At 41.9% G+C, this 16,471-nt stretch overlaps 1 protein-coding gene across 4 annotated transcripts; it reads left to right on the top strand.

The window, feature by feature from the left end:
* Positions 1–2,127: 2,127 nt before the first annotated feature.
* LOC115548410 (myoneurin) lies at positions 2,128–15,928 on the top strand. Of its 4 annotated transcripts, none has more exons than XM_030363037.1 (7): positions 2,128–2,244; positions 2,344–2,414; positions 3,172–3,242; positions 3,837–3,932; positions 5,078–5,189; positions 6,043–11,842; positions 14,175–15,928. In XM_030363037.1, exons 1-6 carry the CDS (start codon positions 2,154–2,156, stop codon positions 7,462–7,464), a joined length of 1,863 nt encoding a protein of 620 aa, XP_030218897.1. In that variant the 5' UTR covers positions 2,128–2,153; the 3' UTR covers positions 7,465–11,842; positions 14,175–15,928. The 4 variants fall into 4 exon arrangements, with proteins under 4 accessions (XP_030218897.1, XP_030218899.1, XP_030218898.1 ...); XM_030363039.1 differs by having other exon boundaries at positions 3,053–3,242; XM_030363038.1 differs by lacking the exon at positions 3,172–3,242.
* The last annotated feature ends 543 nt before the right edge of the window (positions 15,929–16,471 follow it).

Genomic DNA, 16,471 nt, shown 5'->3' with positions numbered 1-16,471 from the left:
CTGCATGGGTATATTTGTGTGCTTTAAATAGTACTGTAATGAGGAAATTAATACATATGATATATGTGTCCTGTGCCTTTCAAAGCTAAGGTGACTGCTTCTCGACAGAGAAAGATTGGTTAGCATGTGCCCTGCTCTACAGTCCACCCTCTGTAACTCGACCAATTCCTTTCACCTCTGCTTGAGCGGGAACATGATACACACAGGGGCACTTTCCAAAGAGATCAGTGACACAATCATTACTACTACTGCTACCACTAGCGTTTGAAAGAAGTTGTGAGGGTGTCAAGATAAAAATGTTTAGACGCAACAATAACATAAAATTAACATGTATAATATGTATATGTAAAATAACACATAACTCCAATTATAGTTCCAATTATAGTTCATTCATAGGAATGGTGTTGGTGGCACTCTGCATGCACTGAAATAGCCAGATCTGAAAGTCATTGGTTATGGTAACCTCTCACTAACTAAATGATTTTCTTCTTCTTCTTCTTCTTCTTCTTCTTCTTCTTCTTCTTCTTCTTCTTCTTCTTCTTCTTCTTCTTCTTCTGTGTCAGCGCTCTTCTTCTTCTTCTTCTTCTTCTTCTTCTTCTTCTTCTTCTTCTTCTTCTTCTTCTTCTTCTGTGTCAGCGCTCTTCTTCTTCTTCTTCTTCTTCTTCTTCTTCTTCTTCTTCTTCTTCTTCTTCTTCTTCTTCTTCTTCTTCTTCTTCTTCTGTGTCAGCGCTCTTCTTCTTCTTCTTCTTCTTCTTCTTCTTCTTCTTCTTCTTCTTCTTCTTCTGTGTCAGCGCTGCATTCATTCGCCTTACCATACTATTTCTAGTGTCGGCGTATAGCCTCTAACCTATATAATCCTAGAGGCTCAGGGGGAAACGTGTACAGCCTGGTGTTGCTGAATAATTACATTGGGGTATGTATGAAATCCATCCCGGCAGGCCTGGACTTGGGGGCAAATTCGGGCCTTATGGAGACAGGAAATTATGGTTGGCAAGATAGCAGGGATGCTTTTGACAGGAGAACTTGTCTGTGAAAACAAAGAACAGGAACTGGCGGTATGCGGTGCCATCAATCTTATTTATGAACTGAAAGAGCTTATCTTGTGTAATGACTGACAACATTTTGACGAGCAGCCAACATTCCTCCGGGAATATGAAAGGCAGTCGACATGTTTCGACTTTGGCTCTCCTTGCCAGAATTAAAAAGGATGAAAAATGAAGGAGCATAAATCAGGTGCAGAGGTGAAATTCCGTTGTATCCGCACATTTTACTGGGAGGGAAATTAATCACAAATAAAATGTTTTCACCAGTCTTTTTTGTTTTCCTGAGAGCCTTGTTCCAATGCCAAGCGGAACTCTGTCATCATGAAGGGAGATGACGGGCTTGTGTGTATATTCAATAAATATTTGTGCTCTCTCAAGCATTTATTACCCCCTTTATAGCCTACAGTTTAGCGACACATTCCTATTTTGCTTCAGGCTTTGAAGTTTCAGCACATTCAGCAATCAGTGATCTCGAATACTGATATCACTGCCAAAGAAAGCCTGCATGCTAAGGCAAAATACCCCATCTTATGGTCATGCTTCTGTCCATTGAATTCAAAGTGAAAAGGAAATGCAAATCAAATAATCATCACATTCATTATTAATTGGGAGTGTATCTATTTCTTAAGATGAAAAAACATATAGTGTAAATTGGTATAGGCCCTGTCATGGGGAAAGCGACTTCTCACCACCTGTACACATCCCTGCTTTTGATGTATGAGGATATCATTATTTTCAGGCTTAATTGAACTATTCAATATCTTTGAATACTGACATGATATTATACTGGGACTTCACCATAGAGCATGCCTGGTCCTACCTCTAAATCATTTGTAAATATCCTATTGAAATGTCAATTCATTTTTTTAAATATTTTACACTTAGCCTATGTATTGATGACAGTTTTGGGCATATTGAAGCCATTCAGTTTTTTTAAATTGGATTTTCAGTAGATCATCTAAAAGGAGTAGATTGAAGATAGTTAGATGACATTAGGTCGACAGTGTGTTATCTCAATCTGAACACAGAGACACATGGCTCAGCAGCCCCAAAGGCTGCACCAGCGACTGCACCGGAAGACCACCAAAATGAAGAAGCGGAAGTGGTTGAATGAATGCATGCCGTGGCTGGAACGATGGAAGAAAAAAAACAGAAGTTACCACTGCCACGGTTACTTGCCCCGGTTCATCCTTTAAAAAAGGTAAGAAAAAGAAAGACAGAAAATGAAAAGGCAGCAACAAAAAAAAAGTTGGAGGATGCTCGAGGAAAAACGAGAATAAATATTGGAATCGCTTTTCAGCGATGGCGACAGCTGAGGGAGTTGAATGGCCTGAAAAGCGACGCAATGGTTGCCGTTTTTCTCTTGGACAGGTAAGATTTCGTCTTGTTTCCTGTTTATTTTATATTTGTGTTCAGAAGAGGTCCTGCCAACGAAGCTATTTATGTGGCGTTAGGGGACGTTGTATGGTTCAGTTTCTCAAATGCATGGAGAATTTAAATTCACAATCCGGCCCAGTAGATGGCAGTATATGCACTTTTTATGTTGTTATGAAATAATGAAGAAGAGGTGTAAGAGGCATAAAAAGAAGACGCAACAAAAACAAAATATGCAACATGGCCGGGCTAAGTACTACACCTACGGTTGTGATATGTCGCTATTTTAAAGATGGTGTAGATAAGATTCAAGTTTAGTGTAATCCGTTAGAAATGTCCGAGCCATCCGTTATCTATTAGTGAGAACAATGCTCTGTGAGAATATCAGTTCTGTTTAATTGCGTCTGGCTCTGTATGACACCATTTAGATGTTGACAGCTCCCGGCTCAATTCTGACGTTAGGCTTCAGGGAAGAGAATCCCTTATTGGTTTGGGGACTCTGTTTACCCTGTCAATCACAAGCGCGGCATTACCACAGAACTGCCGTAGCTCCACCACAACTGCTTGAATGCAGAACATCCCAATGGCAGAGGAACGTGCAAATAAAATTCCAATTGCACCTTTACAAACTACAGCTTACACAGCAAAGCAACCGAAGAAAAGAAGGGCAAAAAACGAAAAACACATTGGGAAGAAAAGGGAATCTGATAGAGCCAGGAATAAAACGAGGGTCAACATTGGTATCGCTTTTCAGCCATGGCGAGAGCTTATGGAGGTGAAGGGGATGAAGAGTGATTCCCAAATGGCTCTTTTTCTTCTCGACAGGTACATTTATCTTTTTAAAATAATAAATATTCAATAAATGTTTCAATAAACGAGACCGTTTTTGTGTTGCAACCTGTGTAAGATGATGGTAGTGGTTATGCTTGGAGCGGTGTGTAGAATCAGGCACCAACATCAAGGCACGTTGTATTGTTTATATTTTCAACAAACAAAAATGTAAAAAGCAATAGCAACGAAAGATAAACAGAGAATGGCCATGAAAACATGTGATGGACAATATGTGGGGCTTTTGCGAAGGGCATCAGAATGGTATCTGTGGTACTGTGGTTCCATCTTGGATGTGGTGGGCCCACTTATCCCCCTGCTGCAATTGACACCCTGGTTTATCACTCATGCTCACAAAGCAGTAGAACAGAACTGTAACAGACTGGCCTATAGAAATGCAAAACATTTTTTATGCATATTTCTCTCCCTGTCCTAGTAAGATGGCATGGAGCAGATGACAAAGCAGTGTGGCTTCAGGAACGGCATACTAACAAATTGCAATCAAAGTTGTCTTAAAAAGCCTTGCATGCAACCTGTCTATACCCTTCCTGCAGAAACCTTTTTCTAAATGTAACGATGCTTGTTTTGCAGCTACGAGCAAAAGCAGACGTTCACATCTTACAAACGGGGACCGGGAAAACGAGGTCCCCCGGTTTCTCCCATCGGTGAAGAGTCTCTTTCAGACGGGTGAGAATAATTGACCAGCCGGCTGTTCTTTGCAGGACATGTTTGTTACTTCATCATTACTACATTTTACTACAGGATTTAGTTCAGCCAAAGAGAAGGTAAGTTCCTCAGTTGAGCCGTCCTGATGAGACAAAATCTTCCTCTGTTTTGCCATTCTCAAATCTGAGATACAGCAGGTTTTGATTATCTCGTGCAGACTATCACACTTTACGATCACTGGAAACCAATGTAACTCACAAAGTTAGGAAAATACAATTTTGAAACGATCGGCAAACAAATATTAATTGATAAACAGCAACCGGAGGCGTGCATACAACGAAAAAACAAACAAATTAAGTCCAAATGTAACTTCTGTCTTATTTCTTTCTTGGGTCAATCCATTTTCATTGGTCTCATATCAGCTTGTATCATATCTATCTGATCTGATTGACAGCATTACTAGACCAGCCTAGTCGTGGTCCCCAAATTACTTAACGTTTGTATTCATCTACCTATTTTTAATCCCAATCTTAATTTGTGATGCCTCCTCATAGGTTACTGTGTTAGTGTTAAAAATGATTGGTCCTTGTAGCGTTTTCACAAGAACATAATTTTAAAAGCACAAATAGAAAAAACCTCATAAAAATAACAAAACTATTAGCCTGATCTACACACGAATGACCTTTATTGAATAATGTAGACTATCATCAGAGAATGGAGCACAATACAGAGAATCCTACGTATGTTAAATTTGCATTTGCAGCAATGGCAATTCGCCATTTGCTGAGGTCAAAAGTATGTTTTATATTTAAAATTTGTTAGTCTGTGAGTCTAATTTGTTGTAGCACCGTTTCGTTTAATGTATAATCAGAATGGTCTGGTCTTCTACTTGAGAGTCGGTACGTTCTTCCTCTTTGCTAGCCATCCAAAGATATTCTTATTCCATAGAACTATTCTTATTCCATGTGGACCTACAAGTAGGTCCACAACGTACCACCATCTGCTGGCCAAACGACCACATTGCACCCAAAATCAACTGATTCTGAGATGTTTTCTCCATTAACTCCCTCTAGACGATTATGTTGTTACCTCTATACCTCATATTTAACTTGCAACATGCGTTTACATGCAGTGTTCTGTTTTCTCGAAACCGCTTGTGTTTGCAGCTCTAAGTTGGGGAAGCTCTCTGATGGTTTGCGCTATACGGTGAAACAACGTGACCGTCTTTGTGACCAGGAGACCCAGGCTGAAGACCTGACCCTGACGACCACCAACATGGTAAGCACCAGGTGTATCAGCAAGCTAATGACCATTGACTATTCAAATAATTGTGGTTCCAGAATGCGTACCTTATCAGCCTTTAATCAGAGTTCTCAAATAGGCAGCTGATACATTTGGTTTTCTTTCCTTTGAAATTCCAAATAGAGCAGTGATCAGTCAATTAAAACAGAAATGACCAATAGGCATGGGACAGAATACAGTAGGACAGTATCAAGCAGTGCAAAACCTTTGCAAAATGCACCATAACAAGAGAAAAGTGCCACGGTCTGTGGTCGATAATTATTATTTGAATGATAAAGTATCTTGCAATTTGATGTTCGTCTGTTCACTGCCTCAGGAACTGTCAAAAGTTACTTGCTAAAATATTTGTTTCATGGCTTAAAAACAAAAAAAAACGATTTTCACCGTCAATCATACTCTTGTCTTTTACTTTTTTATACTGTACCTTGGTTGTACTCTACCGTGAGAAAATGGTTCTTTCCAAACCCTATCGCTATCTGGTCTGGCTGACTGTGCCAGCCTGGACCATTTAAATCGCTCTTGGCTCTCTAGCGACAAATCAGGGACCTCGTCTGGATTACATGTACACACGTTATCATAGCTCTAATAACTCTTTGACTCCATTGCTTCCTTCTTTGATTGTCATTCTTATCTTTGTGATGGTTTCATACAATAAGAAAATTGCCGTACAGCCATTGGTCTCTGCAATTTTGTGTATCTGCAAGATACAGTGTTTTCACTTTGTTATCGGCAGGTCATGTGGTGAAATCTACAAATTGAATAAACCCTTCCCCGTGTGTGTTCATTGTGTGTGAGAGAATCGCTAACATCCTTAATCTATATCTTGCAGACTGGCGAAGAGGGATGCACCGAAATAACCTTTGATGTATCGGAGATTAATTTCGCTACTGATGAAGATAGCAGTTGTACAAATGCAGATGAGCAGGAAGAGGGGGAGGAAGAAGAAGTAGAGGAAGAGGAAGAGGAGGAGGAGGAGAGTGATGGCTCAGATCCGGAATGGTGTACAGAGATGTCTGAAACTAATCTGCTGGAGAAAAATGTCTCTGGGGAAAAGGAACTGAACTCAGATTCTAAAGTGCCCAAAAAGGTCCGTGAACTTTGTCCAGAATGTGGTGTGCACTTTAATGTGGCCAAGACTCACACATGCGAGCACAAAATCAAGAAGTTCCCCTGCAATATTTGTGGCAAGAGGTGCAAGGATGTGGGGGCCCTAAAAAGTCATAGCAGAGTCCATGAGGAAGGCTACGAGCACCTCTGCAAGTTCTGCATGGTGCCTTTTAACACAAGGCTTGATAAATTAGCTCATCAGAGAGCCCACATCCCCAGTTCAAGGCCCTATAAATGCCCTGATTGTGCGATGACGTTTGCCAAGCTCCGCGAGCGCAATTTCCATTTGAAAGAACACCGGGACCAGAATGTTTCATGCCCCCTTTGTCCTTTGGTCTTCCCGACTCCCCACTGTATAAAGAGACACATGGTGGTGCACACTGGTGTGAAGCCATTTGTGTGCGAGTTCTGTTTTCGTTCCTTCAACCAGCCGGGCCACCTCACATCCCACATGCGCCTGCACACCGGGGAGAAGCCCTACCAGTGCAAGCATTGTGACAAGAGCTTCAATCACAACGTGAGCCTGAAGAGTCACGTTACGCGGTACCACAAAGGAGCCTCTGACTCGGAGCCTATGGGGGACACACCGGAGAAGATGGAACCACCAGGAACCGGTATAGAGGAGGTGAATGAGGAGCTGGTCATCGGAGACACCGAGGATACAGGTGGAGATGTTATCGAAGGAGACCCTAAGCTCAAAGAAGAACCAAAGCATTTTAAGAAGACGTATTATAGGTCCATGGGTAGACCCAAAGGAAGGCCCAAAAGAGACTCTACTACGACGGAGAAAGACTTGATTTCGGCTCTGCGAGGGGAGACCCCGGACCCAACCACAGCAGCTGATACCTCAGAGGAGGGGCATTTGAGGAGAGCCACATCCAAAAACATTGAAAGTGATGGCAGTGACAGGGATCGAACCTCTGAATTTACGGAAGAGGATGAGAAGGAGGAAGCCAAGGTACTGAGGAAGGGCAAGTCGAAAGCCAGCCAGAGACCAAAGTCCTTTGAACATGCAGAGGATGTTTTTGAGAGTGACGCGGACAATGATCCCACAGAGGAGGCTAATGCGACACAAACGAGGCCTCAAACGGCAGGGAAAACAGGACGACGTAGAGGAAGGCCAAGGAAAAATCCAGTTGTCTGAGAGTCATGATTCTGAAGGATTACATTTTTTAATGCCTACAGGAAAAACTAGATTCGCCAGAACTGATTGGGTACAAGCAAGTTGGTAGTTGCCTTTACTCTAAGATAACTGGATTGATAAGAATATTGCAATTTTATATGAAATATAAATATTTGATGTGAGCCGAGATTGTATTGTTGTAGCCAAAGAAGAAAATATTATTTGGCGATGAATGTGTCTTTGATTCGAGGTAATCAAGTTTATCAAACAATTTGCCATTTAGAATATTTGTTGAGCCGTCTTCCTGGGACTATTCCGTAGAAAATATAGAAATGTATTATTGAATTAGAAATTGTTTTCATTTGGTTCGATGCTCTCGACATTTGTGTTTGTCTTACATTCTGTAACATCACATCCAAGTGCATTTTTGATCTGCACATTAACTTAACATCAACTTTACTCATAAACAAGTCTAGCAGTAAGTCAAGAAATTTCAAAAATAATTATTTGAACTATTCGCTATACTTTTCCCTCAGATAGATTTGCTTGGGGATCCAACCTGCACATTGCTCTTTAACAATACAATGCTATGATATAGAATAACATTATTTTACACACTTATTCCCCTACTTACAGTTTAATATTGTGAACTGTTACTTGTTACCGAAAGTATAAACCGGAAAATCTGTAACATTGGTTTCTGTCTTCCTTCTATAAATTCTGTATTTTTTACTTATGTATGAATTAACCCTAACCCTTCATTGTTAAAAATTGTAATTGTCATACAACTTTTCCTACAGTGTTTATTTTCCAAAGACTAAAACCATGAATAAGGTACATCAGTAATCCTAAATAGTCCTATGCGTGCTTTCTCCCGTACTATACTTCTATACGAACATTGCTACTAATCAGTGCAATTTAGAGAGTTTCTAAACAAATCTGATCTAAAGATTTGTGCTTATAATGTACTCGAACAGGATAAAGCCATCTGATGTGTAATGCTGTTCAGTCCAAGGATGCAAAGTGGGGAAAGTGGGTCTACACAGACTGATGGTGAAAGACTTCCAGAGGGGCAAAACGTGGCTGACCGCGAAACCCAAACTACGACGAGAGCACTGAGGTGGAGCAGTGGAAGAACATCTAAATGTGTTAAAAACACTTCAAGTCCGAAGACTGCAAGGCGGACTTCAGGTATAAAATCATGGGTATCAGATCCCGGACCGAACTCACAGAAGAAGCGAGGACCTTAAATGGTCAGAGTTTACCCACGGACATGTCCCCCCCTGACCGTAAACTGACCGAGCTAATCCTAGTAAATAGACAACCACCAACTAAGAAGTATATACGAAAAAGGTCTGATGAGGCAAGCATGGCTCTCAAGGACTGTTTTGACAGTACGGATTGGGAAGTACTGTACAGTGCTCACGGGGAAGATGTAGCTAGTATGACTACTTGTGTCACAGATTACATTAATTTCTGTGTGAATAACACTAGCTGTAAAGAGGGTACGATGTTCTCCGAATAATAAACCCAGGTCAGGGTGACCCCTGACCTGAAAAACTTGCTGAATCTGAAAAAAAAGGGCTATTGCATCTGGGGATAAAGAGGAATTAAGGAGAGTGCAAAAGGATGTGAAGAGGGAAATAAGAAGGGGAAAGGACAACTACAGGAGGAAACTGGAGGAGCGCCTTCAGAGTAACAATGTCAGGGAGGCCTGGGGGGTTTTGACAAATATCTCAGGCCATAGCAAAGTAGGAGGTAGTGGACCTGAAGATGGGGACAGGGAGTGGGCTGATTAGTTAAATCTATTTTTTAACCGATTTGATGCGGAGGCCTCCGGTACCACTCAAGATCCCGTCCACCAGAGCCCAGTCCAATCGGCACCACCAGCCTACACCACCAGCCTGTTCCTCTCTGGGGTAACCCCCCACTTCCCTCCCCCCACGTGTCCATCTCCTCCTCCAGTAGTGCTCTTCACTTCACGTAACCCCTCCCCCACTCACTCAGGGCGTGTCTTTCCAGCCTGCGGGGGTCTCACCTCTCCCCCCGGCCTACCCAGAACTACAGATCAGGTGAGAGATGTGTATAGGAGGATGAAGGTGAGGAAGGCTACGGGTAGCCCCAGACTGCTTAGGGACTGTGCTGATCTTTCAGTTATTTTTTAACATCAACCTGGGTCTGGGGAGAGTCCCAATCCTGTGGAAGGCTTCCTGTGTTGTCCCTGTCCCCAAGACAGCGCACTCCAGGTAGCCCAACCACTTCAGGCCAGTGGCTCTGACATCACATCTAATGAAGGCCTTGGAGAGGATTGTGCTGAACCACCTTCGCTGCCTGGCGGGCAGTGAGCGGGACCCCCTCCAGTTCGCGTAGCGACAAGGAGTCGGTGTGGAGGATGCAATAATCCTCCTCCTCCACCGTTCGCTCTCTCACCTGGAGAAAAATAGGGGCTCTGTTAGAGTCATGTTTTTGGATTTTTCCAGCGCCTTCAATACAATCCAGCCAGCACTTCTGAGGGTGAAGTTGGAAGGAGCGGGGGTTGACCCGTCATCTTGCCGCCTGGATCATTGACTACCTCACCAACAGACCACAGTACGTGAGGCTGCGTGGCTGCGAGTCCGATGTGGTACTCTGCAGCACGGGGACCCCACAAGGAACTGTGCTCTCCCTCCTTTCTCTTCAGGCTGTACACTTCGGACTTCAGATACATTACGGACAGTTGTCACCTCCAGAAGTTCTCAGATGACACAGCAATTGTTGGCTGTGTTACAAAGGGGAATAGGCTGGAGTACAGGGGGGTCATCATCACCAGCTTTGTTGAATGGTGTGGAAAAAACCATCTTCAGATGAACACCAGTAAGACAAAGGAGATGGTGATTGACTTCAGCCGTAAGGCACCACCAATTGCACCAGTGAACATCCAGGGAGGCGACGTTGAGGTGGTATCAGCCTACAAATACCCGGGTGTTCACCTCAACAATAAACTGGACTGGTCACACAACACAGATGCGTTGTACAAGAAGGGCCAAAGTCGTCTACACTTGCTGAGAAGATTGAGGTCTCTTTGGGTGTGCAGGCCGCTGTTAAGGACTTTTTATGACACTGTTGTTGCATGTGTCATTTTTTATGCCGTTGTCTTTTGGGGTTGTGGGTTCACTGAGAGGGACAGGAGGAGACTTCATAAGCTGGTGAAGAGGGCTGGCTCTGTCCAGGGCTGTACACTGGAGCCTGTTGAGGTGGTAGGGGAGAGGAGAGGAGGATGTTGGACAAATTGGAACCCATCAGGTCCAATTCCTCTCATCCTCTCCATGAGACAGTGGCAGTGCAAAACAGTTCCTTTAGTAAAAGATTATTACACCCAGCATGTAAGAAGGAACGTTTCCCGAAGGTCTTTTATTCCATCTGTCATAAGACTCTATAACACATCGGTTATGAAACGTGTTGCGACCAAATCACTTCAACAAAATTAATAATGCAATACTTGAATTTAATAATGTGCATTTTCCACTGTACATTTGTGACAAAGTGTTTTATTCTGTAGTGAGGCACCTCTTGGCCTCATTGATTGTGTAGCTCATGGGTGTGTGCAGTTTTGGCCCTTATCTGGCATGACATTGTCATTATTGTGTGATTTATTTATATTTATTGTATTTATTTTATTTTGTATTATCTTATGGATGTAGGATTGTTGGACTTTATTTATTTTATTTTATTATTGTTTATTATTCCATGAACGGAGTTGCATATCTGTTATGTATTTTGGGGTTACTATGATTCCGTAGTAAGGAAGCACCGGGGGGATTCTTGGTAATTTTCTGGCGGGAGTCTCTCGCAACCACTGCAATGCACCATGGTGGAATAAGAAATGGAATACACAGTTAAAGTAACGTCGTTGTCGGAGTCTATGTTGGTTATACCGGAAACCTGTAAAGAGGTACAAATATAACAAAGACAAAATATTATTTTGCGGAAATTAGGCCACAATTCCGCGTGACGTCACGTTGTTGCCGGAAGACGCTCTGCAGCACATCTGAATGAAGCATGGAGTGAAGGGACGGACAGCTCACAGCTTCAAGTCAAGAGAGACAGGATGGTTCGTGTTTGTGCCTTTCCCGGCTGCGAAACAAAAATGAAAAGGTACAACCCAGAAACGTTTCATAGGCTGCCATTGCGGTACGATGACCGGTCTCTCGTGAACTCGTGGCTAATCGTCTTGAATATGGATATCGAGACGCCATACGAGACGCTGATTCGGAAGGATTACCGTGTCTGCAGTGCTCATTTCGATGAGGACGACTTCGTCGTTCCTAAGAGAGCTGCAGACCCTAATAACCCAAAGAAAGTTTCCTTGAAGAAGTGTGCTGTTCCACGAGTGAAGGCAATGGCTACGGATAGACTGGAGGTAAAGTGGTTTGCTTATTTGTCGTGTGATATACGATGGTTTACTATGTGTAGGGGGAGGATGCATCACGAAACAAAGTATGGTAGACATAATTCCTGAAGCCCCAACTTTTTTTGCAGTGAGACAATCATGTAAAAAGTGAACGTTTTCATAGTTTTATTTTACTTTTTCTTCCATTACTCTGTTGTATCAATTCCAAAGTGATAGATGATCTTGTGAGTTGTCCGACCGATTCGGAGTTCACGGTTTAATAGATCTTCAGTGAAACATCGTTGCGGCACAATTGAAACCTCTCGCCAGATGTAATAACGTAGAGAACAAGCTTCAACCTGGTTTTCATCCAAACGAGACGTATTTATTGAACGGTGAATTGCATTTCTCTATGGGCTGTCGGCTATTCAGCCGCGAGCTTTTGCAAAACGAATAAAGACCACAATATAAAAAAATTAAAGCTGTCAAGCGATTAAAATATTTAATCGTGATTAATCGCATTAATGTCATAGTTAACTCTAATTAATCGCGATTAATCGCAAATTCTTTTTCTATGCTAAATATCCCTTGATTTTTTTGTCCCATAATTCTTCTCATTTTAATTCTCTTATCAACATGGTGAAGTGCATCGGCTTGCCTTGTGTAAATGATTTTTTATTGATAACAACATTGGCATATACACTGATCAAAACAGGACGATACAAAAAAAGAGCCTATAGCGCAATTAAACGACTGCTTTGAACAAATGTCATTTGAACATAGCAGTCAGGCTACTGCTTCTTTGTTTTGAGCCAAAGGAAAAAAAAAAAAAAAAAGTTTTTTTTTTTTTTTTTTTATAAAGTAATTGCGTTAATCGCGCGATAAAATTTTTAACGCCGTTAAATTTGGTTTGCGTTAACGCCGTTAATAACGCGTTTAACTGCCAGCTCGAAAAAAAATCAAAAGCGTCGCCCTTATTGACTCTTTATTTGCTCTAAAACTTGTTCCATAGGGGCATGGGCTCTTTATTGTTTTACTACATCTTGGAAACATATGTCTATTCCTATTTTCAATAGAGGCCATGCCTTTATGGAACAAGTCTTGGGTCTATAGAGTCAATAATGGTGACGCTATTGCCATTTTTACCATTGTGGTATTTTTCCGTTTTGCACTTTTTGCTATGCTCGGCGGCTGAAAGCCGGCAGCTCATAGAAAGAAATGCAATTCACCGTTCGCTAAAGATGGCTCGTTTGGATGAAAACAAGGTTGTAGTTGTTTTCTCTACGTTACTACATTCAGCTAGAGGTGTTTCAACGATGTTTCACTGATCTATTGAACCCAGTGGCGTAGCTTAGTTGCGCTGAGCAAAAACAGAACGCAAATAATCTATTCAGCTGAACCCGCAAGCATATTTCCCTAAAAGCACAACGATGGCCTGATCAAAAAGCAAACGTAGCCAATGGACAAAATGGTTACAGCGGCTATTTAACCACAACCTGATAAGCCGATAAGTTGCAATAATAAAAGAAACCTGGAGACACCCATTCAGAAGTTAGCCCTGTGTGCCTTCTGCTCAGCAAACTTCTTTTTACAATTAGAGGTGTTTCATTTCAAATTCAGTCTTAAAACAGGCTCTGAAGGCATGGAGTTGGCTCGGAGATCATGGGGGCATGTCCCTGTTGTAGTGGTCAGCATGGAGCTGTGCATGCTCATACAGGGCATCATCAGTGGCACTATTCAGTTGAGTGTTGGATAGCCTGGAAAAGTTCAGTTGTTTCACGCAAAGCAACGACCCCTGCAGTAGCTGATTGATAATGTCCAGCATGGCATTAAAAAACAGCAAATGAACTGTTAGGCTTTTGGGCTGATAGCGCTGCACCGGGCAAGCTTCTCTGGTTGATCAACGAAAAGTTATTTCTTGACGGATTATTTTATACGTTTTCATACCAAAGAAGACCCTGGGTTTAAGTGCTCTAAATCATGCAGTGAACTTATTCATTGTGTTTGAATGTAACTAAGGAGCTGGCTTTTCTTGCTTTTTATCTGTTAGTCAGACCATTGCGCAAAAGTCTTTGGGCCAGACTCTAAATTTCAGAAAAACAAATTTTGACAAATGTTTTATTGTTAAGAGTAATATTGTTATTAAGAATTATACTTTATTTACAGATTGTTTAAGGTCTCAGGTCTTCTTAAGATCATTGCACATTTGGTGTCAAATATCATCTGCTCTGTGATTGAGGAAGCTTCTGTCTTTTGGTTTTTCAATTTTTTTGTGATGGTTTCATACAATTCTGTTACTTATATATATCATTAATTTATGTGAATGCTTGCCATTGATCAATCACTTCCATCTCTCTTGCAGACTGCGCCGTGTGAGGAGAGTTGCCCCGAGATAACCTTTGACGTATCCGAGTTTAACTTTGAGGAAAACAATTGTTCAAATGAAGACGGAGGGGAAGAAGAAAACATTTGTTCTAATGAAGAAGGGGAAGAAGAAGAAGAAGAAGAAAAGATGATTGACAACCCTGATTCAGACTGGGAATTGGAACTATCCGACATATTGGAGAGCGATGACTCTGACCAAATGGAGAGCGATGACTTTGATTCAGAATTGCTTAGAAGGGTACGTCAACTTTGTCCTGAATGCGGTGCCTTTTTCTTTACGTCTAAGACTCACACATGCGAGTATAAAATCAAGCCAGTTTCCTGCAACGTTTGTGGTAAGAAATGCGTGGACAAAGGTGCCCTGAAAGCTCATAGCCGTATCCACAAGGAAAGCTATGAGCACCCCTGCAAGTTCTGCATGGTTCCCTTTAAAACAAGACTTGATAAACTGGCCCATGAGAGAGCTCACACCCACAAAGCAAAACCATATGAATGCCCTGACTGTTCCATGGCATTTTCCAAGCTCCCTGCACGCAATTTACACTTGAAAGGCCACAGGGGTCCCAAAATGTTTCCCTGCTCCTATTGTTCTTTAGAATTCCGGACTCGCCACTCTTTCGACCGACACATGGTGGTGCACAATGGTGTGAAGCAATTTCTTTGCAAGTTCTGCTTTCGTTCCTTCAACCAGCCGGGCCACCTCACATCCCACCTGCGCCTGCACACCGGGGAGAAGCCCTACCAGTGCAAGCATTGTGACGAGAGCTTCAATCACAACGTGAGCCTGAAGAGTCACGTTACGCGGTACCACAAAGGAGCCTCTGACTCGGAGCCTATGGGGGACACACCAGAGAGGATGGAACCACCAGGAACCGGTATAGAGGAGGTGAATGAGGAGCTGGTCATTGGAGACACCGAGGATACAGTTGGGGATGTTATCGACGGAGACCCTAAGCTGAAAGAAGTAGCAAAGCAGTTCAAGAAGTCTGATTATAGGTCCATGGGTAGACCCAAAGGAAGGCCCAAAATACACTCTTCGACGAGGGAGAAAGACTTGATTTCGGTTCTGCGAGGGGAGGCCCCGGACCCAACCACAGCATCTGATACGTCAGAGGAGGTTCATTTGAGGAGAGCCACATCCAAAAACATTGAAAGTGATGACAGGGATCGAACCTCTGAATTTACAGTAGAGGATGACATGCAGGAAACCAAGGTACTGAGGAAGGGCAAGTCGAAAGCCAGACCAAAGTCCTTGACCACGCAGAGGATGTTTTTGAGAGTGACTCGGACAATGACCCTAAAGAAGAGGAGGCTAAAGTGATACAGACAAGGCCTCAAACGTCAGGAAAAGTAGGACGACGTAGAGGAAGGCCAAGGAAAAATCTTGTTGTCTTAAAAGTCATAATTTGGAAGTATTTAATTTTTCTAATGTGTACAGGAAAAATTTGACTAAACAAGATTCGCCAGAACAGATTGGGTCTACGCAACTATCTTTACTCTAGGATAATTGCATTGGCAAGAATATTGCAATTACATATGGAATATAAATATTTGATGTGATGTGTGATTGTCGTAAAAATTATTATTTGACAATGAATGTGTCTTTGATGCCAGATATTCAAGTTTATCAAACAATTTGCCTTTTGCGTTTGTTGTTGAGCAGTCCTCCTTAGACTGCCCTAGCAACTATAAAAATGTAATATTTAATTAAAAAATTGATAACGATTTTAATTTGGTTCAATGCGCTTGATATTTGTGATTGTCTTCCATTCTCTAACGTCACAACCAAGTGTATTTTGTCTGCACATCAAATAAACAAGACTAGATGTAATTCAAAAGGCTCAAATACTTTTGAACTATTTGCTACATACTTTTCCCTCAGATGGATTTACTTGGGGTTCCAACCTGCACATTTCTCTTGTCTTTAACCATAATATGATATAGAATAACCTTATTTTTATGCACTTATTCCCTTACTTGCATCTTATCCATATGACATTTTCAAACGAAACCTGCAGTTTGATACATGGAATTCCATGTATGAATTTTTTTCATTTGTTGATACATCTTTTTAATTGTCATACAACTTTTCCTACAACGTTTCTTTTCCTAAATCCAAGACTAGTTCAATGTATGAGTTGTCCTTAATATTCCTAACCGTGCCTTCTCCTGTATACTTCTATGCGACCATTATTACTAATGGGTGCCTTTTAGAGAGTAACTCATCTAATCTAAATAGCTCTGCTACTAATGTATTCGAAACCATGCTGTCAC

This window comes from Gadus morhua, chromosome 8 (genome assembly GCF_902167405.1).
Source record: "Gadus morhua chromosome 8, gadMor3.0, whole genome shotgun sequence".
Taxonomy (NCBI): Eukaryota; Metazoa; Chordata; class Actinopteri; order Gadiformes; family Gadidae; genus Gadus; species Gadus morhua.
This window is presented reverse-complemented; position numbering and strand designations above follow the sequence as displayed.